The sequence below is a fragment of the Echinops telfairi genome, unplaced genomic scaffold (genome assembly GCF_000313985.2).
Source record: "Echinops telfairi isolate 266 unplaced genomic scaffold, ASM31398v2 ScPeMD7_7467;HRSCAF=8505_1, whole genome shotgun sequence".
NCBI classification, from domain to species: Eukaryota; Metazoa; Chordata; class Mammalia; order Afrosoricida; family Tenrecidae; genus Echinops; species Echinops telfairi.
This window is the reverse complement of record NW_022111368.1, coordinates 14,208,418-14,232,981: the sequence shown is the minus strand read 5'-3', so window position 1 is coordinate 14,232,981 and position 24,564 is coordinate 14,208,418. Positions and strand designations below refer to the sequence as shown.

The window sequence follows — 24,564 nt, the reverse complement described above, 5'->3', positions numbered from 1 at the left end:
ATCTCTCCCCAGCCAGGACTTCTAGAGGAGGGAGGAGTGCCGTTCCCAGTAGATCAAACAGGCTGGTTTGGGCCTGCTCCTGGTTGGACCGTGGCCATTCAGATGGGAAGCAACTCGTTCCTAAGAGCGGGAACTATAAGCCTGGGATGGAGAGAGTGGGAAGCTGACTGGGAACATGTGGAGGAAAGGCAGGACCATTCCTTAAGTGTACCAGGCTCTCACTGGCCTTGCGAATGTTGTCCTTGGAGCCCCGGTCCCAAGAGAAACCGCAGCACATACATCTTTGCTGAACACAGACTTTCAGCCCCATCAACCATCAGTCCTGTGTACCGAGAACCTTCGATCCTCCCACAGCATGGCCCCATAGACAGCCAGGAAGCCCTTCTCTGAAGCACTCTAAGTGACCAGGAGCCAATTCTTCCCTGCATAGCCTGGGACCACCAGACGGCACGGGAGGTCCACGAACATAGCCCCTGTGTCCCGAGTGCACAGGGATTGCTAGCACACCAAAGGCCGCGGGCGTTTGCAATGGATGGGTGCTGAGCTGCATCCTGGAAGGGGGGATTTCAGAAAAGGACCCATCATGTTTAGTCACGGAGGAGAAGAGACAGAAGGATCATTCATCACATGCACCCACCCTACCCCAGCCCTTTTCAAAAGAGGCAGCTAGGCTTGGAAGTTAGCTGTAAATATTCCAAGTCATCCGATGCTAAGATTATTGGCACTAAAAAAAAAAAGATCAGTGGCTGAGGTGGAGATGAGGGTGGGTCTATCTTCTCTCTGCTGAACTTGGCTGGCTTCAAAGGCATGCCCATGCCAGCTGGGGACTTTTGCATGCAGTTGCCCTGCATACGGGTGTTTGCTGGCTCTGTTCTCTGGTCCACCAGGCGGACAGGGCACCACCATAGAGACACGAGAGCTTATAATTCGTTCCACAACTTCACAGTGCGCACCTGTTGGTTCTGGCCATTGCACTAAGCATGGGGGTGCTGAGGTCAATCGGTGTGGCCCCGGCCCTTCTATTCCAGAGGGAAAGAACCACATGGAATGGAGAGGGCCCTGACGCAGCTGGGGTGAAGGAGGAGGCAGGGTTAGGCAGGGAAAGGTGGGTTGGGGAGTGTGCTTGGCCGAATGCATGGGGCCAGGTTGTTTCTTGCTCAGCTGAGGGAGAAGGGCCGGTGCACACAGGAGCTGAGTGAAGCTGGGCTGGGATGCCCAAGGCCACCCGATCTCCTTCACTTCATCTGCCACTGCCCTTGCCTTTGCTGACCAGGGATCTCCACCTTGGTCTCATTGACATTTTGAACCAAACAGTTTGGGGATAGGAGGGCCGGTTCCTTGTATAATAGGCTGCTTAGCAGCATCCTCGGTGCAAACCCAGCTATGACAACCAAAAATGTCTGTGGACATTGCAAACATCTCCAGACGCACTGTTGTAGAGCCAGCCTCTGGGGGAAGCCAGTCCCCACCTTGAATGCTGCAATTCTTTCTCTCCTGGCCTACTAGATGCAGAAGCAGCCCAGCATCCAGGCTGGGCAGAGGGCTTTCAGCTATCACGTTCCCCTGGCAACCTACTCTAGCTCCAACCTGTCCCTGGCCTTGCGGCCTGCTCCTTCTGCATGTCCCTGGTGATCTGCCTGTCTTTATTCTCCCCAGTCACCAGCCTAACCAACCTCCTCACTCCCGGCCCCGTGGTTGCTGGGGGCTCCGGGGCTTCTCCCTGCAGTCATGTTCAGGCTTTCCTTCCTGGCCTCTAGGTGAGCCGCAACCAAAGAAGTGCCCTTGAAGGTGCTCTGCCCCAAAGCAGGGGATGCAGGGGGGCGGGGGGAGCACTGAGGAATGCCTAGCTTGCCACAAACACCCTGTGAGAGGCTCTCACTCAACATGCTTTCTCATGGAATATTCTAGATTGTACTCCCCATGCACACTCCCAGAGCCCATCACAAACAGCCTCGAGAAAGCCTTCCAGAACAAGTTCTCAGAGGGAGATTGGAGGAGGAGCAGACACGAGCATGGACACTACACGCAGTTGGGAAAGGCCAGGGCACCACCCCATTTAACCAAGTGCTCCTGGATCCATGCCCCAGAATCCCCACAAGACCCCTTGTCAGCGTCAGTGCAGAGTCTAACAGGAGGAATGACTGACCCCCAAAGTGAGTCCACCTGCCAGAGAAAATGCAGGTAGTCAAGCAGCCGGGGCTCCATGTGTGAGTTAAAGCCTCACCTGGGTGGGTGCTGGGCTTCCGCCACCACTGGCAGCCTGCAGATGGACTTGCCTCTGCTGTGCACCCTGCCGTTACTTTTTTGGGCAGTCCCCTGGTTTTCCCTCGGAAATCTCTAGGAGCTGGGCAGCCCCTCTGACTCCAACTTTGTCTTAATTCCATCTCATCCTGTTTCTATTTTACAGAGAGCTAGAGATCTGCGCATTAATGCATTGGTGGGGCTGGTTCTTACAGCTGAGGGTGGTGGCGATGGTTGATGCTTCAGTATCAGATTACTGACCCAGCTTCAGACCTTAAGTGGACACACACTTACGTAGACACACATACTTATGTAGACACGCACTTACATACAATGGACACTTGTCAGAGTCTCGTGTAGAGGTGGGGATGGAGGAGACCAGTGCTGCACTGGGCACGTGTCTGGTGGACTCCTCTGGCACTGCGGCCACAAACAGTTCACTTGGGTGCCCCACCGGAGCTGTGGGCTGGCCTGGTGCCCCAGGGCAGCAGTATTCCCTCCAGGAGGCCTTTGCTGGCCCAGGAGTGAGTGACTTCAGGCTCTGCTCTCTAGTTCCCCCAAGAAGCTCACGGCACTGAAGACAGCCCTACCACTTCCTCAGGTTTCTACAGCACTGCCCTCAGCCTGCAGAGGTGGCTCAGCCAGGAAGCAGCTCCCCCTTGCCTGTGAGCTGGAACCTTCACCCCAGAGAGCCATTGCAGACCGTTCACAGAGTCCGTTGAACGTGTGTGTCTGAGCCCACATCTACATGAAGCCCTGGATGATCTGCAGGTCGGCGGTATTCCGCTTCCACTAGGCACTAGATGCTGAATGAGAAGCTCTGGTGGGGCTGCTGGGTAAGCGCTGGGAGCCACCCCTTGGCACAAAGATGCAGCTGCCTCTTCCTGGGGAATTGCACAATGGGGAGACCTGTTGTAAGACTACTGTGCGTCTAAATTGTCTCCGTGGCAGTGGGTTGGGTTGGGTTTAGAATGTTTAACATTTGATGGCGTCTAGCTCATTTAATATGCACTCCAGCAATGTTGAGGTATCTAACTGCCACCACGGGGCTCTGAACGCATGGAGCAGGCTCACAAGTCCGTAGGACCCAAAGGGCCGTGGACCGCTCAGAGAGCCTCACTGTTGCCCTCTCTGAATGCACCCGCCCACTCCGGATGCCCTTTCCCTAGTCGTTTCCCTAAGGTTTGGTGATTACTGCTCTAAGGAGCGGATGTGGAGTCCACGGCCTCTTGTGGGGGAATGGAGCGCCCCAAGGCAGCCTCTGAGCCAGCTGTATAGAGCCCCCTAGTGGCAGAAGTCATCCTCAGTGTCAAAACTGGGGTGAACCAAGCAAGACACAGAACTGCCCGTGGCCCTGCCTTACTCTCAGCCAAGTCCCCCACTGGGCTTTCCCCAACCAGCCCTTCCTCACCATGCATCTCATTTACAGCATCTGCTTCTATCCTTTCCATCAACATCTGTGGAGGGACAGAGAAGAAGATGTGGGTTTACTCATGCTTAAAATGCTAATGGTGCATGCCTATCCCAAGACATTTGCATTTTAAAGTGGTTCCACCAGCACTAACTCCTCCCAACAGAGTTCTAGTCCTGAGTGCCAATCCGAGTGCCAGGCAGTGGTGGCTGCTTAGAGAGACCGGCCGAAACTCAGTGCCATCCAGTCGCTGCTGACTCATTTGCATCGGCTGCTAACCACAAGGCCAGCAGTTCGAAACCACTAGGTGTGCCTCGGGAGAAAGATGAGGCTTTCTACCCCAATAAATAGTTGCAATCTTGGAAACTCCCAGGGGCAGTTCTACCCTGTCCTATAGGGTCTCTATGAAAGAGGCCGGCAGGAGGAAGAACTCTTCCATCCATCGATGGGGGCTCAAAGCAGACTCCGCCGTAGCCACCTGGTGGCTGACGTGGTGGCTATCGTGTCAGCCTCTGTCCTCAATATTTACGACACAAGCCTCTGCCACTTTTACAGAACAATCGGGTTGTTGTTGGTTTCTTAAATCCAGTCAATCCAGTTTTTAAACAATCCAGATTCAAGGTAAGCGTGTTGTTCTTAAATCACCTCCTTGCACGTGCTCACACCTACATGCACATACGTGGCCCAGCCTCAGCTGAATGTGGTAGGTTTTACTTCACACGAGGCCCTTCCTCAGACTGCCAAATGGGCAGCATGTTAAGTGCCTCCCCTGCAGGTCTCCCCAGGCCACTGCTGAGGGGGGCAAACGGAAGGAGGCCCTGTTTGACACTGGTGACGGAGGGAGTCCAGAACACACAGCTGTCATGGCCGACACACCAGGTGGCCCTGGAAACCACTTTTCTTGGCTGTCATGGCCCCAGCCTGGTGGCTCAGCCCCATCAGCTAGTATCTATTAAGACTTCAGGGGAGCATGCTCCTTGGAGCCGGCGGGCTGCCAAGTCAGGGGTAGACAGAGGAAGGCTCTGCTGCTGCTGGTTCCACTGAGGGAAGGTGGAAGGGGGTCATCCATGAGGAGCGGGAACAAAGTCGTCAACGTTGAGAGGGGTTTGGGCAACCTCATAGGATGGTGTGAGGCAGGATCTCCTGATTGTAAGGGCAGATTCCATCCAATTAGTCCTTGGGTGTTGTATGTCAGCAGCCTTGATGCCTAGAACAGCCCTTGGCCCCAATGGGGGGAAGCCGCCTGCTGAGATGAAGGGGTTTTGTCAGGATGTATCCTGCAGAGGGGACTCAAAACAGTGCACCCAAGTGCCATGGGCCCCCAGCCTCCTGTGGTTGATGTGAGAATGGGCGTGGCCTTGGGTAAAGAGAACCCTCAGAGTCCTTAAAATGAGCCTCTGACCCCTCCATCAATGCTGCCCTCTGCCCTAGGACAAGCACCCTCCTTTCCCTGCTGATGTCTCTCCTGAGGACTGTGTAAGATACACACAGGCACACGCACACACACGTTGATGGCAGTGCTGATTCCCACTCATCATCACACCCCACCCCCAGACAGTGTTCAACTGCCCTTCGGGGGTTCCAGGCTGTAATCTGTACAAGAGTAGAATGCAACTCGCTTCGTGGGGTTTTCAACAGTCAGCTTTCCGGGAGTCAGTTACCAGATCCCACTCCCACAGAGCTGCTGTGTAAGTTCCAACTGCCACCCTTTAGATGCATAGCCGAGCACTCATCCATTGTAGCCCCCAGACTCCATACGTGCGCACCCACACGCACACAGACACATTCGTGCACGCACAGCAGAATGTCCTATATCGTGCAAGTCATTCTGTGCAGAAGAGCTTCCATAAAATGCGGCCCGGGGTTTAAAATGAAACTTGCATGTGGGAATCCATCGGATTTGGCTCTATTGACCCAGGGGTGGAGCTATCTCGGGAAGTTTACTGTAGAATAATTAAGCTTGGCTCAGCTGCATGGTCATTCGCTGTTCTCTTTCAAGTGGTAGAAGCTAACAGGGCATGTACTCAGGCTCGCTGGGACGCACTGGGCAATGGGAGAGTTCGGTAAAGAGCAAACTAGCCCTTCAAGCCCAAAGGCAGCAGGGGAAGTGGGCTCCAGCCAGGCTTCTCGAAGGAGGTACAACTTGATGGCTACTCCTGGGAAGAGGGAGGATCCCACCCGTAGCATAGCTCCAACTCCAGGAAAAACATGGTCACGAACAAGGAGCCGAGGCACCTCCTCTCTCGGACAGAATCCACTTAGAAAGACCAGGTGAGGTTGCCCAAACCACCTGGTTTCTGTGGCTCAGACAAACGAAGGCCCTAGACCAGAACAAGACGGAGAGAGGGATGCTGGGTCACCCAGAGAAATGGAAGCCCAGCCTTCATTCCTGGGAGTCACCCACTTCTCCAGACGAAGGCCCTCTTGGATCTGTGAGGTGGGGGTAGGGGGGGTGGTCAAGGAAGAAAAGCAAGAACTGGAAATAGCTCGAACTCTGAACTTGGTTGTACTCCTTGAGCTGGCTCCACACGATTGTGTTGACAGCTTTCTGATGGGATGACGCTGACCCCTTCTCACTTAACAAGTCAGGAACGGAGACGTCTTAACCCATTTGGCTTCCATTCTTTCCAGAAGGAGAAGAAGAGCGGGCTACTGAAACTTCTGGCGGGAGCATCGACCAAGAAGAAGTCACGGTCCCCACCATCTATCTCTCCGACCCACGACCCCCAAGTGGACGCCTCCCTGCAGGGCGCTGTGGGACCCGAAGTGTCCTCCCTGTCCAGCCATGGGAGAGCAGGCTCCTGCCCCATAGAGAGCGAGATGCAGGGCGCCATGGGAATGGAGCCCCTGCACAGGAAGACCGGCTCCTTGGATCTGAACTTCTCCTTGTCCCCTTCGAGGCAAGTGCCTCTTTCCGTGGCTGCTATCTGCCCCGAGCCCAAGCCGTTGTCCAGAGAGAGGTAAGGTGGGGAGGGGGGCTGGGCGCCCACACCCTGTGCGCTGGCGGTGAGGGAGGCCAGAGACAGTGGGCGTCGAGCCCTGGAGCTGTTCTGAAGATTAGGATTCCTGGCCGCCACTCCCCAGCCCAGGCTCTCCCGGTGCTCCTGAGTGTGGATAGGAAGCAAGCATCTGGGTAAAGTGAGTGTGGGAAGTGGAGCCTATGTTGCTCTCCGAGTTCATCTGCCTTTCGGGGTGGGGCGAGTCTATGAGCTACCGAGCCCAAGCCACGAGCCATCAGAGAGCGACGGGGACTTGTGTGCCCATAAGTCGGTTTAGCACCCCTACAGTGAGCCCCACAGGCTGTGTTCCCAGGGACGGATTGTCCCTCCCCAAAATGGCTTCTCTGGAACCTCCTTCCACTCTGACATCTGAGAATTGTGCGATGTGTCTCAAAGATAACACTGGTGACTAGGTGGTCCCATGCCTGGCTGAGCTAACCAAAAGGTCAGAGGTTCTAACCCCTCGGCAGGTCCAGGGAAAAGGTACAGCAACCGGCACCAGCGGGACAGTTCTACTCTGTCCTACAGCGTGGCTATGAGTCGGACCCCACTTGATCGCACACAACAAACTCAGAATCGGCTTTAAAGGGTTTAGTCCATCAGGGTGAACCATAGGAAATTGTTGATAGGCATTCATTTTTTACCTAAAATGCCAATTTCATACCGTTCCACCTAGGAGCCCTGGTGGTGTGGAAGTCACGTGTTGGGCTGCTAACTGCAAGGTCAGAAGTTCCAAACCACCAGCCACTTGCAGGAGAAGGATGGGGCTTTCTACTCCCTTGAAGAATTACGGGCTCAGAAACCCACAGGGGCAGTTCTACCCTGTCCTAGAGGGTCGCTGTGAGTCGGATCGACTCCACGTCAGTGAGGTTGGCTTTGGTTTGGAGAGTTTTCTAGATGAGGAGTCTGAGAACCAGGGAGAGGGGACACCGCCTGCCGGGAGGCTGGACTGCCCCCAGCAGAAACTGCCTGCTGCTCCTTCCCCTCGACAGAAGGAGCCTCAGGCTGGATTTTATAGGGGGTGGGGGGTGTCAATGGGTTCATCTTCTACTTTGTAGGTGACTTACCAGCCCTAAGAGAATTCTTACATGAAGGATGGAAGGCGTTATGAAGAGATGAAAAGGCTTGTCAAGTTAGTGGGAAACCGTTTTGCTCAGCCGCTGAACATTGAAATACTGCTTAAATCAGTGGTTCTCAACCTGTGGCTCGTGACCCCTTTGGAGGTCGAACAACCCTTTCACAGGGGTCGCCTGATTCATAACAGTAGCAAAATTATAGTTATGAAGTACCAACAAAAATAGTTTTATGGTTGTGGGGGGGGGTCACCACAATATGAGGAACTGTATTAAAGGGTTGAGGCATTAGGAAGGTTGAGAACCACTGGTTTAAATAATAAAACCATAGTAATCCTCCCGGCCTGCTCAGTTAGACAGACTGGCGGAAGGTCCTTCCCAAAAGGAGTCTCCGCACTGCCCCTTAGCGAGTGGCCACTACAACCTGAGAAGCTGCTAACTGCAGATGCCCACCCCTCTCCTCTCTCCAGTCCAGGGTCGCCAGCCGTTTCTGTCAACATGTTAGACAGTGAGTATTGTTGCATCTGAGGGCTGTCCTACAGGGTCGCGATGAGACACAGCAACATCTCTGTCACAGCGACTCCCCTGACAGCACAAACAATCTGCCCAAGAGTGAGCGAAGCGGTCCAAGAACGCTTTATGGATCAGACACAAGTTTAAATGTCAGCTGGTTTGCTCATGGCATGAGATATTATGCAACTCTTGCTTTCATCTTTTTATTTTAAAATGTAAGGACTCTTAGCTCTCATGGATACAATGGACCCCACAGGCTGTCCCGTGCCAGCCCCTGGTCTAGATGAAGGGAGCAAGTGAGGGGAGGCATCTGCTCCCGTGAAGATGGGCAGCCTTGGCAACCTGGGGGCCATTTCTAGTCTGTCCTCCAGCAGGTGAGTCAGAAGTGACCCATGGCAGTGAGCTCGGTTGGTTTTGGCTGAGGCAGATGGAGGGGATTGGACTCCTGGGGCCCGGTGCCCTGCGAACATCTCTCTGTAGGCCCTGGGGGAACAGGCCAGGGGCCAGTAGTTATAGACATGTGATCAACCATTAGTCAAAATGTGTTTCTGTATTGACACCTATTCTTGGAATAAAAAACCAAACTCACTGCCATCCTGTCATCTCCAACTCCTGACGACTGTAGAGGACAGAGTAGAACTGCCCAGTGGGCTTCCCAGATGGCGACTCTTCACAGAAGTAGAAAGCCTCATCTTTGTCCCATGGAGTAGCAGGTGCTTTTGAACTGCTGACCTTTCGGATCGAAGCCCAATGCATAACCACTACCTCACCAGGGCTCCTCCTCATGGAATAATAGCTAACATTGATCAAATGTTCTGTGCCATTGGTGATACTCAGACCACTCGGTCCTCAATGTGGATTCCAGATAGACCCTGTATACAGCTTAGTAACTGCCCTCACTATGAGCCCACCATGTTTTAAGTCATCTTCTGGTTCTTCGCTCATGGAATCCTCCCAAGGACCCTGTGAGCTCAATCGCCTTGTTATCCCCATGTTATAGATGAGGAAGCTGAGGTCAGTAAAGGGCTCAGTAACTTGCTCAAGATCACACTGAGAGTAGCAGAGCCAGGCAGGGTTTAAGCCAAGGGTGGTCTGACCACATATGCCAATCTCTTAGTCACGGAAGCCACGTGATCAGCAGCCATCCACAGAGGGGCCCAGGGGTCTCTGATTTATCCACAGTATAGAAAATGCCCATTTCTGTTGGGCTATCGTTGCATCTGGATCCTACCCTACTGCCTGCCGTGTTCACTCAGGAGAGACCCGTCCCTGGAGGAGGAGATCATGTTTGTAAAGTGGAGGGCAGTGACGAAGAGGAAGGTCCTCAACAAGACGATGGGCACAGTGGCTGCCACAGTGGTTCAGACGTCGGAACAGTCGTGAGGGTGGCGCAGGACCAGGTGGTGTGTTGTTCTTTTGGATGCAGGGTCCTGATGAGTCCTGTCTGACACACAGCTCTCTTCTGGGCCCCGTCACAGCACCACCAACCGCAGAGAAGTGCCTGGGCCGGAAGCAGCTCCTCGGCCGTCAAGTAACCGCACGGATGCACTCATGCGCTCGTAGACAGCCATCACTCTCCTCCACGTCCTTGCCCCAAGGATGCCCTTCAACTTTCCAGGGACTATTGGTTCCCAGAACCTTCCTCCTTCCCCAAAGCCAACATCTAGCTGCCTGGTCTTCTGAATACAGGTCCCAGTCTCTCCTCCCTGGGTCACCCAGAGTCCGTGTGGTTCATGAGGATGATAGATTTCTACATACTTGAAAGCCTCTCTCCTATCTCACCCGAGTTTCTATCTCTCTCAACTTCATCTTCAAAGGCATGACGTCTGTAACCAACCCTCAACAGAGTGTCTTAAAAGACCCTGTGCTAAAAAATACAAAAGTAAAGAGTCCAGAAGTCTATGAGTAGCTAGAAATGGCAAAGGCTGACTTTCCTTCCCCGACTGTTCGGTCTAATCAGGGTGTCATTGTACTCAGAAGAGCCGCAAGCTGCCCGGGAGCTCTTGGCACCCTCTTAGTCCCTGAGCGCGCACCACGGAGCTTCATTAGTGAAAAGAGTTTTCCAGGAAAAGAGAAAAAAAAAAAAAACTGCCTCTAACCAAACAGCTTCCTAATGAGCCAGAAGAAAAACTTCCATCTCCCCTCAACCATAAGCCACTTAGTGTCCCAGGGAGCTCGGGATGGTTGGAGCTGAGGAGTCAGCATGGAAACAACACTGGGACAGCTCCAGAAAGCCTCCGGGCTGTGGCCTCGAAGCCGTGTGCAGACAACACCAACGAGCTTGGACGCAGAAGGGCGGGGGCAGCTGTGATCCCACACTTCGTAGAGGCGAGCAGCCCTGCTGGTGGAGGCCCCGCATAGGCACCAACTTGCCAACTGTTTATGGAGTGCGCACTGTGCGCCCCCCACTCGATGGTGACAGAAATGGGGGAAACGATGGAGAAACGCCATCAAGGGCTGTCAAGACCAAGGTTCTCGCCAGCAAATGCCTCAGAAGGAGGCTGCTCTCCCCTGGGAGGGACGGCCCGGTTCTGTCGCAGCGATATTCAAGGCTGTATTCGCCAAGTGCCTCCCAGGTCTGCACTCCCACGGGTCTTGACTGGTGTGTGTGGCTATTGCTTGAGGCTGCTCTCTTCCTTGCTCCCCAAGGAAGGAAGTCTACCTTGAAGGGGGCTGCAGAGACAGGCCAGTAGGGAGGTCATTCCTTGGGGAACTCCTTCCAGCAGGATCTAGTCCTCAGCCTACAAGTTTACCATCCCTCCCCTGTCAGTTCCCTGGCAAGTAGTCTGTCTCACAGAAGTAGACGTGTATGGACCAAACCCCAAGCCTGATGTAGAAAACCAAAGTGCCGATCAGGAATGCTTCCAATGGGACTTGCCGCTTGGGCCATCTCCTGCACACACTCTTGTCCTGTGGATAATCTGCATGGGAAGTCATAAAGTAGAACTCGTAACGAGGTGGTGTAAAAACTCAAAGACCAAACACTGCCATCGAGTCAACTCTGACTCCCAGCGAACCTATAGGACAGGGTAGAACTGCCCCCGTGGGTTTCCAAGACTCTTAACTACTTTCGAGAAGAGAAAGCCTCATCTTTCTCCAACAGAGCGCGGCTGGTGGTTTTTCAAGTGCTGATCTTGGCAATTAGCGGCCCACTGTGTGACCCCTACACCACCAGGGTTCCTCCAGTAAGGAGATATGGCTTATAAAGAACATACATGTCGCCATCGTTTTGATTCCAGCTCATAGCAAGCCCATAGCATCTTCCTGGCTGCCTTCTCTACGGATCATCAGGCCTTTCTTTCACAGTTCCATGAGGTGGATTCAAACTACCAACCTTTGGGTTTGCAGTCAAGCACAATCTGTTTGCAGCCCCATCCCCCAGGGACCATAGCCGTGGGACGTGAGTGCATGAGGTTTCAAGTCAGTGAGACCCCTGTCTTCCCGTTAGAGACCCACCAATCCTGGACTGCTCGCATGCTGGGCTGCTTCCTTGCCTTCCCATCCTCTGGACTTCTGCCTCCTGACAAAATCCATGGATTGGCAATACTGCAAAGTGCCTCGGAGCAGAGACACGTGCCAGTTCTCGGCCCTTTCACCTCAAGCAAGCTTCTTCCTTCCTTTGAGTAGCACATGCATGACATAAGGATAACAAGGCCTAAGGACACCTAAATTAATTCATGGAAAATCATGAGTGCCCAGGAACTGTTATTACTTACCAGCACTCCACTGCTGCCTGGCCAGGCTGTAGCAGGGATGAGACATGGCTTCCCAATGGAATAATTGCAGAAGGGTCCTTGTTATCCTCAAAGGATGAGCGAGGGGAAAGACAGCTTCTTTGGTGAAGGTTGGCTGGTCTTTCTCTCACCAATGCCACTTTCCATTTGTAAATAAACTTCATAATGAGCCCCCGTGATCATCCTAGGCTTCAAGAAAATCTAGCAAGACGGGTCCCTTTGAGAGCCTCCCAAAGCAGTGGCCTTAACTTTCCAGGCTGCCCTCGCTGCCTTGAAGTTAACTGGCCCCAAAGACCCTCCTGGAGACCACAGCTTTGATGAGCTCATTCCTCGAAGGCACCCTAACAAGATTAAAGCAAGTGTGTTCCTGAGAGAACTTGTCTGCAGCCATCCACCGATCCCAGAAGCATCCTTAAACACATTTCATTTGGAATAAACCTGCGTGTGTGTGAACTGGAAGCTTAGGAGCAATGCTTTTTGACTCACCCTCATCCATGCATTGATCATGTTTACGGTAGAGTCTTGGAAATCTACGACTTCCAAGGTACCAGTGGATCACTGGGAGAAAGACCAGGTTTTCCACTCTTGTGAAGAGTTACAGTCTCGGAAACTCCCAGGGGCAGTTCAACTTTGTCTTCTAGGTTGCCATGAGTCAGCATCGACTCGATGGCAGTGAGTTTGGTCTGTTGTACGTGGGCGGGATCGGACGCTATACAAGCCACATTGCACCCACTTGGAGCACCCCGTCCTCCTCAGCATTCAATCCAGGACTTCGCAAAGCCAACCACATGGAGGACCAGCAAACACACAGAGAGCTTATTGCACTACGCAGTGATAAGAATTTATTTCCATTTCAGCTATTTGGATTCATTGAGTTTGCCCTCGGAAAATCAGCCATAACTGACCTAGCCTGCATTGCCTTCAGCAGGTCAAAGTCACCCTCACCGCACAGGGGGAGCGGAAGTCCTACTCGGCCCATAGCGCCCTTCCTGCCTGCAGTGGGGAATCGTCATTCCTTTCAGGCCGCAGGAAGAGGAACATAGAATCTTGGGGATCATCTGGACCCATTCGTTAAACACTTTTCTCGTATAAATTCACCCCGCACCCATCTGGGCTCATTCAATCAGGGAATTGCTCAGAGGCACCAACATTACTCCCCCTACCGCCTCCCACCCCCACCACAAAGTACATTTTTAAAACTGCTTGTTTGTGCCACATCTGGCAGTTGAGGCAAAAGCCAAAAGTTGTGTTCAGAGTCTGAAAAATCTCACTGTCTGCCCCGCCCCCTTTGGAGAAGAAAAGAGGCAGCCAGTGCAGGTGTTTGGAGAAGGCTTGGCAGGCCGCAGAGGGCTGTCTCTCTCTCTCTCTCTCTCTCTCTCTCACACACACACACACACACACACACACACACACACACTGAGTCTCCCAGGTAGGCAGGCCCTGAGCTTTCTGTATACACATACACACACACTAGGCAGGCCCTGAGCTTTGTGTCCCAGCTTTGTGGACACAGCTTCAGGGTCCAGCGGAAACTGCCCGAGCTGGGAGAGCAGAGATGCAGACGAGGTAGCCGCTGCGTCTGTGCATTGCCCTGCCGTCAGGCCCCATCAGACCGTTTGCTGCATCCCAGTGGCCATCTGCTCTCCTCCGAGGAACATCCAGCAGTTTGCAGACGCTGTTCTGGGAGGAGGTGGGAGTCACGCTCCCCATCCTCTCCCCATCAGCATTTTCTAGAACCCGAGGTGGTAGGAGAGGCTTGCCAGGGCCTAGTGTGCCCAAAGTAAAAGGGACCTGGCTTTGTCACACCATGTCCAAGGCAGTTATATTTGGGGCCACCCTGTGGAGGCCCAGGGCCCACGCTAGCCCTTCCCCTCCCCCTAGGAGAAGGCACTCTGCAATGTGAGAGGCCACACCCACAAAGGTAGCTTACCTGCCTGACAGTGAGGCCGGGGGCCTCTGTACCCCCTTAACTGGGAGTCAGCTCACTAACCGAGGGCTGAACCAGGGTCTTCTCGGCCAGTGGGTCTTCCAAGCTCGAAACTCAAAAGACTCACCACCCTCAAGTCGGTAGCAAATCACAGTGACTCTGTAGGACAGAGTAAGTGCTGCCCCATGTAGGTTTCCGAGGCTGAACATCTTTGCAAGAGTAGAAAACCTCATCTTTCTCCTGCGGATGGCTGGTGGTTCCAAACTGCTGACCTTGTCGTTTGCAGTTCAGGGCATAAGCCACTACACTACCAGGGACCCTAAGCCCCAATTACTCCAAAATCATGACTTATTGGTCCTAACTAAGTTGAGGATGGGGGTCATAGGCACTCCCAGGTCCTGTGTGAAGGTTCAAAACCAAAGGTACCAAACTCACTGCATTGAGTCAGTTCTGACTCATAGTGACCCTGTAGAGTGGGGTCTATAGGGTTTGGGGACTATAACCCTTTATGGGAACAGAAAGCCAAGGAGTGGGCTGGTGGTTTCAAACTGCTGACCTTGTGGTTGGGAGCCCAATGTATAACCCCATCAAGGCTCTTCTGTGAAGTTTTGAAGGGGATTCAGAAGTTCACAGAAAATTTCCATTCTCTTTTAATACCACTTTTCCACCGCTTTTTGAAGCCTCCTTATATAAAGTCTTCCCACCCGGAGTGTTCCTGCTAAGCCCTTGATTCTCAGATACCACTGGTGTGCACAGCACTCATCCACAGAACTTGTGGGAAATGCCCATCTCACCCCTGTTCTGTGAGCCTTGGTGGCGCAGTGGGTTTGACATGGGCTGCTAACCATAACATCAGCAGTTCGAACCCACAAGTCACTCCACAGTAAAAAGATGAGGCTTTCTGCTCCCTTGAAGATGTACAGCCTGAGAATCGCACTGGGGCAGCTCTGCTCTGTCTTGTAGGGCGGCAATGAGTCAGAATCAGCTCGACGGCCGTGCGTTTTACATTTCTCCCTATTCCCCAGGGCGGGTGTCAAATTGGGTTAGAATGGAGTTAAGCAACCTGACTCCAGGATCCTGGCATTTAGCATCCTTTCAAGAAATGCTGACTTAGGGGCCCTCTCGTTATCATTAGTTTATCGTTTCCTGGTTTCTAAGACCCAAATACTCATAGCAAACTCACTGAAGACCCCACAGGTCAGTGCTGCCTGGGTGACCCAGATGATTTGCACCAGGGACTCTTGGTGGGGCTGTGGCTGACAGGGTGCACCAGCGGTCTATGTCGATGAAAGACCGAGTGGGAGAGGTCTCCCATGCCCCTCCGCCTGGACAGGCCAGCACTTTAGCTGGGGAGCAGCCAGGCCGAAGGAGGAGGACAAGAGCAGGATGCTTTTTCTCGTGGATCCAGGTCCAGTCCTGGCTATGGCTCAGGGAAGGAGGCCGCTGAGGTCTGCTCATAGCATGTGCAAACTGGCAGGAAGCCTGGTCAGAGGGTTTCTTTAGTTCTCCTGGGAAGGTGGTGGAAGAGAAAAGGAAAGATAGGAGGGAGCCACTGAGTGAAGAGAGAGCTGGGAAGGTCCACCTGGGGACTGCTGCTCCACGTTGATGCTGTCTCTTAGTGACCCCGTGTGACGGAGTAGAACTCCCCACCACCATCCTCACACATATGCTATGGGAAGCATATCCCCAGACTTTCCTCCCACAGAGCCCCTGGAGGCTGGCGTCACCAACCTTTTTGCTAACCCCCAAGCACTTCATCATTGGCACCCCGGGGCAATGAACACAACTCCATCTGGTGAAGTTGGCCTGCCGGGACCCACAATCGGTGCTCATGGAAGCAGCAGTCAAGAGATCAAAGGACGCCATGCCTTGGGTCAATCTGCTGCCCAAGACCTCTTCAATGTGTGGAGGAGCAAGGATGCTACTTTGAGGACTAAGGTGCACCTGACCCAAGCCAGGGCATTTTCAGTTGCCTCATCTGTGTGTGAAAGTTGGACGTTGAACTGGGAAGGCGGAAGAGGAACCGATGCCTTGGAATTGTGATGCAAGGGAAGAATACTGATAGTACCGTGGACTGCCAAAAGAACAAGCAACTCTCTCTTGGAAGAAGTACAGCCAGAATGATCCTTAGAGGCAAGAAGCTGAGACTGTCTCGTGTAGTTTGGACATGTCAGGAGAGAGCAGTCCTTGAGGAAGGGCATCAGGCTTAGTAAAGTGGATGGGGTGGCCAAGAGGAGGAAGGCCTTCAACAAGATGGATTGGCGCAGTGGCTGCATCAGTGGGCTCTAACGTGCCAACAGTTGTGAGGATGGCGCAGGAGCAGGCAGTGGTTTTGTTCTCCTGAACCAACTCGGGGGCACCCAACAACCATATACCAGGGCCATTCAGCTGCCCCCTACCTTGAGGTCTCCACCTGGATTGAAGGGTGTCCAGCAGTCCCCACAATTAGAAGCGCACTGTCTGCAGGCCTGAGGGCCAGGGCACAGCCAGAGGGGCATCCTCTGGGTGCCCTGGTGGGCTCAGTGCCCGCCTCTCAGTGGGCGGACCTTCCTCCCCAATCCGCCAGTGCCCCCCATCCTCGGGCCCTAAGCTCCGGACGTTGCAGGACAGATGACAGCATGACAAACTACTCTCAGCTGCTCTGCCTGCTGTGCACACTTCAGCTCCTATGACTTGCCTTTGCCCACAGCCAGATTGATCAGTCGAGGAGCAAGATGATGGATGGACCGCTTTGGACTGGGCCCATCAGTGACACGAGGCCAGCCAGGCCAGCCGGGCCAGGAGGCAGAACTATTTATAAGGAAGAGGATGGTGGAGCTGCAGGGTTAGCCGAATCAGCCGCCAAGTGTCAGGATGCCTTCCTCATCCCCTACCATCCCCCCCACCCCCACCCCCCAACAGAAGCTTCGGGCCCCTGGCTGGCACTCACTGCGCCATCTCCTACCCTCTAGCCTTCCTGCCTTCATGTATTCAACAGTGAAGTTACCCAACAGCTATTTGCTAAGCAACTGTCGCATGCCAGGGACTATGCTAGATGCTGACAATAACGCAAGAGGCAAAAAACATGCAGCAGTTCCCGTGGGCATGGGCCTTCGCCCCAGTGTTCAGAGACAGACGATACAGGAAAGTAGGAGACAGAGGGCCCAGCATGCTGGATGCAAGTCCCCGGGGCAAGGCAGGTAGGGGGTAGACATTAGAGCCGCCTGACAAGGTGACAGAGTGCTCCTTCTAGGCAGAGGGAACACTCAATGCACCCACCCTGGGGTGGGGCCACCTGGGGTGCCCAAGGCCTGGCTCAAAGCCCACATGCTGGAGTGAGCAGGCAAAGCCTAACTGGAGAGGCTACTGGAGTGGCCATGGGGGGCTCAGGCCCCGGGTTCCTGGCCTTGTCCTGGGAGTGACAGGTGACCACTGGGGAGCTTTGAGCAGAGGAAGGACATGACGTGACTTGTCAGCGAATCCCTCTGGCCCATGAGTTGAGAACAGACTGAAGTGGGGTCAACTGTGGTGACCCAGGCAGGCTTGGGCTGTGGGTCCCAATTTGGAAGCCATCAATATGAGTGGTATTTCAAGCCGTGAGGTCGGAAGCGCTCGCCCGGAGCGGGCGGGTCGACAGCGGTCTGGACTGATGCTTATTATAGGCACCTTGTGGAGCGATTCCCTTGTCAGCTGGGTGCAGCCCCCAGAACTGCGGACCATCCAGCAGGCCGTCACAGGCTGCGGGGCCAGATTCAGGGCTGGGCTGGGCTGACGACGCCTTGGTCAAACGTGTCTCTGTAGCAAGAGGAGTTCCCTCAGGGACTTCCAGCCCTTTAAATAATTTCCACGGAGTGAGGTCTGACTCATAGTCCTACTCCTGTGCGCTGTAGACTGCAAGGGGTCTCCAAAAAGCTCATGGAAATTCCCCATTAGCTTTCTCACTCCACTGTCCCCCCATCGAGCGGTGTGACATCCCAGTCTGAAGGGGTGGAGGCCGCAGAAGCTGCGGTGCTCAGACCAGAGACCACGAGACTGTGAGGCAGGGCAGTGGGTGGGCACAAGGCAGAGGCCAAGAGGCCATGTGGACCAAGAGTCAGAGAACCACAGAGAGACTTGGCTAATGGCTGAACAGAGGCACCGCTGTGGACCAAAGACTCCCTCCTTCATGCTTTCTGATCTTGGCTTGTGGTCACCTGTGAACTTGCTAAACCCCGCCAACTGTGAAAAGGAGGGAGGGAGGGAAGGAAGGAAAGGCGCTCCATCGAGAAGGTTTTCTCGCCTTTAGCCTTCACCAAATCAGGCAACTGGACCTTCTCCCACAGCCCTGCTGGGGGGGGGGTTCAACCACCAGTCTTAGGCGGGTCTCAAAATACACCCAAACCACTGCCATCGAGTCAATTCTGACTCCTAACTGACACTCTAGGACAGGGTAGACCCGACGCTGTGGGTTCCCAGACTGTACCTGTTTCGGGAGTAGAAAGCCCCATCTTTCTCCCGAGGAGCGGCTGCTAGTTTACAGTCACTGACTGGGGCTCCTTTTTAGGCTGACACCTGAGTTAGCACCTTGGGGTGGTGTTCTAGTAGAAGGCTGGATCAGCACGACACCCCCACCACCCCCACCCCCCACCCCCGCCAGGCCAGTCCTGTGTGGCAGGTGTGCGGGTGGGTGCCCGCCAGCTTTCATTCCTCGCTGTAGCCACTGCCCCCTGCTGGTCCAACCACCCCTGCGCAGGCTATAAGCGTGCCTGACACGGTGTCTCACGATCCTGGAAGCTCTGTATGCGGAGAGCTCCCCGACATATCCTGCCAGCCACAGGTCCTGCATGAACCCCAGGGCCAGCCACACCCCAAAGTCACCAGTGGGCAGAGGCATGTCTCCACACTTGTAACTCTGGGTCAGAGGTTTATGCAAACGTTGGTCTGACCAGGGACACTTACAGAGGTGGGGGTGGGGTGTGTGTGTAGGGAAGGGCCGAGGTTCAGTGGGAAGGGGAGCAGGAGAAAGCATGCAAATGAGATGCATCGAAGGCTGAACCCCATGGACCACCTGGGGTCAGTCCGAGTGCTAAGGAGACCACTGTTTATAATGTTGGGAGCATACTTGGGAGCAAAGAACCTCACACAGCACGTGGCTGCCCAGCCCCTCAGGAGGTAGGCAGTACCGGAGACCAAGTCAGCAGTGCTTGGAGAGGACGGAACAGCTAGCCCAAACAGTAGAGCAAAACTAAGGAGACTGTTGCCGCATGTCCTGACTCCTCATCCATTGTCCTTGCCGGGGTCGGGGGAGGTGGGGGGTGGGGCTGGTGAAAGGGGCACCCCCGCTGCTGGGGAGACCACAGTCTGAGGGCAGGGAGAGTGACTGGCTGAACTCTACCTGGGAGGTTGTGCCTGCTGCACTGAGGGTGAGGGAGGCTTTCATCAAGAAGGTGGGTGTTCCAGTGCACAGATGGGTGCCTGAGATGATTCCCCAGGAGAGAGAGAGAGAGAGAGAGATTCAAATCTTTGAACCAAACTAAACCCACTGCCATCAATGGGACTCCGACTCCTAAGCTTCCCACAGGACAGAGTAGAATGCTCCTCAGGGTTTCCAGGCTGTCCATCCTTATGGAAGTAAGCAGCCTCATTCTTCTCCCCACAGGGTGGCAGGTAGGTTCGAACTACTGGCCTGGCGTTTAATGCATACTTCACTGCGTCACATGGGCCCCTTCAGCTCTCCTCTCCCCACCCAACAATGACACGAACCCGGGAGGGGGGCAGCCCTACTCCGCAGTCTCAGGCTCACCTATGGCTTCTGGTTCCTCCTCCTCTGCCTCCCCCCTCCCCCCGCCCCCCAGGTACCGCGTGGTGGTGTCCTACCCCCCTCAGAGTGAGGCGGAGATCGAGCTGAAGGAGGGCGACATCGTCTTCGTGCACAAGAAGCGGGAGGACGGCTGGTACAAGGGGACCCTGCAGAGGAACGGCCGCACCGGCCTCTTCCCGGGCAGCTTCGTGGAGAGCTTCTGAGGCCCGGCCCTCCGCCGGCACCCCTGCTCACCGAGGATGGAGACTTGCCCCCAGCAGCCCTGGCACACAGCCCCCTGGAGCAGCCTCGTGGGCAGAAGGGCACCACCTTCCTGTAACAGGGAGGGGGCATGGGGCGAGGCTTCCTCCAGGGCGCGGGGCTAGGGAGGGGTGTTAAGGTAGTGCCTTCTGCCTGCTGCAGCCCCCAACCTCGAGCGCCCCCACACTGGGGTGGTTCTTCAAGGACGTACCAACTCCCCCTCTGTGTGCGTTGTCAAGAAACCCTCTTTCAAAAAGAAGGAGAAGAGGAAAGGAGAGCCGATGTCATTGCTGTAACTTATTGCCGCGCTGCGGTGTTCTGGTTTGCTGCCTATGCAAGATGGGGTTGAAGGTTCCTGGGGGCGTTGGCACCTTCAGGCTGGGGCTAGGAGCGGGGGAGTGGGCCCGAGAGCTCACAGAATGTCTTACTAGGCCGGCCCTGGGGGTCCGGAGGAAGTTGGAGTTGCTAGGTCCCCCTCTCTATATACCTCAATAAGCCGCCCGGGGCCACTCAGCCAGCGTGTTCCCGAAGGAGAGGTGCTCTGCCACAAGGGTGCTGACTGGCCTGTTTGGCTTGGGGAGCCAGTCGCATGGCTCTTTGGGGGCTGGGGCCACACCCCCGTTTGGCTTTATCTCCTGCCAATATTAGAAGCAACCGCATTTTGGTTCGGTCACCACTGCCGCCCTTCCCCATCGCTCGCCTCTTTCTTACCATCTTATCTTTCTCATGTAAAGCTGGTCGATTTTATATATTTCTAATAGGTCCTACATTGCCTATTTTTCCATACATCTGGTGCTGCCTTTTTTGTAAACACTAGGACTTGGTTGAGCTTGAGAGGGGGTGGGGGGCTGGGGCGTCTGTGGCGACATCAAACAGGCAGAATTTTTATATTTACCATATGAATTTTGGAGTAAGGCCGAGAAGCCCGCATCCTTAATAGTAAAAATGTTGGCTCCTGCCCCGTGGAGTAAGAGAGAAGGCAGGGAGGGAGGTGAGAATTTGGAAAGAGCCAACTTCTTTAAAACCTTACCCAAACGTTATGATTCAAGAATTGGAAGCAGTGCTAGGAAGGGTCATTGTCATGGCCTTTCGTGTGGCAGTAAGGAGAACACGTGAAGGTCCACCCTCGCCCACGAAGGCAGGCTCCCCTCCCTTCGTTAGTGCAGGCAGAGAGAATGACAGCAACTAGGGGGACCCCACGATGGCTTCTTGCTGGAGGCATGTACAGTTTGTACCATGGTTCAGATTCACCTCCTGGTGAAGTTTCTGCTTGTTTTGTTTTGTTTTCTTTAAGGACTAAATACTCCCACACCAGGCCACGCAAACCTTCATCCGCTAGAGACTTAAAAGAAAAATCAAGAGGAGCCAGGCCATTCAAGACACCCTTGCGGGGGGCTGAGAGAATGAAGCTTACTGGTCAAACCCTAAGAGGAGCTGGGTGAGGGTGGGGAGGAGGAAAGGGCAGCTTTGACTGTGAGCTTTTCAGCCACATGGCGTGGAAGGAAACGTCTTCGTTCGTACCGCGCTCTCTTCCCACAAGGGGGTCCCTGTCACAAGGCAACTGCATTATCAAGGGATCCACACCTTAACGTGTGAACCGGTGCAAAGCTCCCATTTGTAACTCCTCTCCCTCCATCCCTGAACCACTCGGACTGAAATGAAACTGAATAAGTTAGCCTTTGGTAACCCAAGCATCTCCCTGGTCGCAGGGAAGCAGCACATTCCGGAAGCACGGTGTCTTGCCCGGCAGGGGCCCTTTGAAATCACAGAACACTTCTTTTCAGAGTTGTTTTTCTGGGACCAGACTTGGCGACGTGTGACTGCCAGGTGGCCACCCTGCTCTCAAGATCGTGTTTAGAGAAAGGCTCATTTGCTCATTCTAGATGAAAATAGATTTAAGAAATGTGTTTGAAACCAAGAAGAAAAGTCCGGTTTACGCAGAGAGAGCCCTGTTCATGGAGTTCATCAGAACCACGGCCACACACTCGCCATGGCGGCACCAAATTAGTTCCCAACACCGCAAATTGTGTGTTCTGCAAACCACGTCATCGCCAAGAACAGGCATGAATTAGCACAAGGACTGACCCGCTTGTTCACCACGAAAGCCAGAATTATCTCAGGTTCCAAGATAACAAGGAAAATCTGCTCAGAATGGACTAATTTGGACACATTTCTCTTCTAGCTGCTGTTCACGGCGTGGTGGCACTGTGTGTCCAGCCTGTGTTTGACAGAGTAGAGCAACTCCCTGGGGTCTCCAATACTACATACTTTGTGGGAACAAATCACCATGTCTTTTTTTCCGCCGAGCCTCTGGGTGGGTTCACCCCATAACCTTTTGGTTAGCAGCTGGTCACTCGATGGTGCGTACCGGGAAATGTAACCCAAGGCCTAATCAGGCTGTGAGGAAAGGCAGGAGGCCAGAACCACCTGAACACCCCAGGGCCTTCCTAGGGGGGGGTTAGGTCAAGTGTGCCCCTGTCTTTGGAGACCCCACTCAGCTCCGTCTGCTGGCAGAGTCAGAGGGTGGCTGTGTTCCCACCTGGGGAGGGAGAAGAACAGCCCACAGCTGCACAATTCTCTGGAGTCAGGGCCCAGCCTTCCCCTCTGGGTTCCCTGGGAGCCAAGGCCAAGCTTTCAGAGAGCAGGTGAAAGACGCAAGGTGAGTGTTGGAAAAGACAGGCCAAGAACCAAGCTTCATGAAGATTGAACCCTCTGGGAAGAGCAGGAGCCCAGGTAGTCTTTTCTTCAGGCCATCTTGCCTGCAAGGACTCTGCCTGTTAAGATGAACTAATGCCTTCGCTTGACACCCGTCAGGCCCAAACGCCCCACCAAGTTATCCGAGGGAGTCGTGGCGTAACCTCTTGGCACCTAAGGTGCTTTGCTTTCAGAGCACAAGGAGTGGAGACAGCGGGCACCCAGATTACAGACAGCAGCGCCAGCAGCAGCAGCAGGCAGGTGTCCCTAGATGGCATACATTGAGCGAAGGGCATGATGGGAAGCAGGGGAGATGGTGTGGAAGCACTTCCCAGGGTAAAGGGCACTCACCTGGCCATCTTGTGATGTGACAATTAGTCGTGTGCACCCCAAGCTCAGCTGAGTGACTGAGAAATTCATTGTATTTTTGCACAGTTACACACACACACACACACACACACAAATGTTTTTGTCAAACACAAATGTCAGTGTGTGGTTTTGGAAGAGTTGACCGTGATGACAAAACTATGATGCCTGTGTTTCTGAGTCTTTAAATAAAAACGAACGTGGAGAGATCTTATGTCAGAGAACTGTCTTTCTTGACTGTGGATGCAAAGGGGTGGGGGAGCAGAGACTGTAAGGGCCGGAGGAAAAAGGCCGGCCCGAGTTGGAAAAGCAATCCAAAAGGCCCCAGTTGAGGCAGGCACTGCACTCGTTCACAATGGCCAACTCCAGGAGTTGGTTTGAGGGTGCGAAAATGGAGATACGAGGGGGTACCCCACAAAATGAAATTTTTTTCAACACTATGTTTTTGTTTTTTTTTTCAAAACTACCTTATCACCTTCCAAGTACTCTCCATTACACTTAATACATTTGTCGAATCTACCATTCCATTCTTGGAAACAGTTTTCAAACTTGTCTGCTTGGATGGCTGACAGCACCTCCCTCATTTTTTTTTTCTTCACCTCTTCTATGTCATCAAATCACTGTCCTTTCCTTTCCTTCTGCATTCATAAAAACAAAAAGAAGTCACCTGGAGCGAGGTCAGGTGAGTCAGGGCGTGGGGCAAGAGAGGCATGCTGTTTTGTGTCTAAAACTGACACACTGAGATGACTGTGTGAGCAGGTGCATTATCGTGGTGGCAAAACCAGGCACCCATCTGCCACAAATCAGGCCCTTTTTGTCACACACTGCTACGCTATCTCTTCAGAACCTCTAAATAAAAAGCCTGATTAATAGTCTGACCTGGTGGAACGAACTCCAAATGCACTATGAACGGACATTTGTGTCCTTTCAGGAAGTTTGTCCTTTCAACAAACAAGGTTTGTCATCAATGGACATTTCGCCTTTTGGGAAATGAGAAAGGCATGCATGCACTTGAGTTTTGCACATAGCACTGTTCTTGTAAGCTGTGTTCAATAGCACAACAGTTTCTGCAGCATTTTTCCAGAGCAGGAAACAAAATTTCACACCCACATGCTGTTCTCTTAAATCGGTCATCACCAAAAATGAGGTTTGAGGCAAACTGCTTTTATGAAAAAATTCACTGTAACCAGAGAGAACCTTCCCAGGGGATGCCATTGGGTGCACTAACTCAGAGCAACTCGCTCAATGCTTGCCTAGTGGGAAAATGTGTACTACCTTGTGCCTCAGTGGGTTTCTCATGGGGGAGAACATCGCATTTCTGCCAGGGCAGGTGGGCTGTCCAGAAGAGCTGGAGAGTTTGGGCCAGCAGGTAACATTCTATCAACAACATGCTGAGTCCATGTGTAAGGTCCACGTGCTGGGCCTTTGAGAAGGGAGCCACAGAAGTGCACCAATAACCTGGGCTCTGAGGATCTCTAATGGCTCATTTGTCCATAAAGGTGTTTCATGTCAAGTCCCGTGTAAAGTAAACCAGGCGTGCTGGCACTGACCTTCAAGATGGGCATCTTCAGGAAACTTAGGGCCCTC

General features: G+C 53.6%; 1 protein-coding gene across 1 annotated transcript in view; it reads left to right on the top strand.

Annotated features, from left to right (window-relative positions):
* SH3RF3 (SH3 domain containing ring finger 3) overlaps window positions 1-23,191 on the top strand; it is a gene marked incomplete at its 5' end in the record, with an annotated part of 526,008 nt that extends 502,817 nt beyond the window's left edge. The window contains 2 exons of the mRNA XM_045283818.1: window positions 6,284-6,612; window positions 19,712-23,191. Of these exons, the coding sequence (XP_045139753.1) occupies window positions 6,284-6,612; window positions 19,712-19,880 (498 nt within the window). The remainder of the gene's footprint in view (window positions 1-6,283; window positions 6,613-19,711) is intronic.
* Between the last annotated feature and the right edge of the window lie 1,373 nt (window positions 23,192-24,564).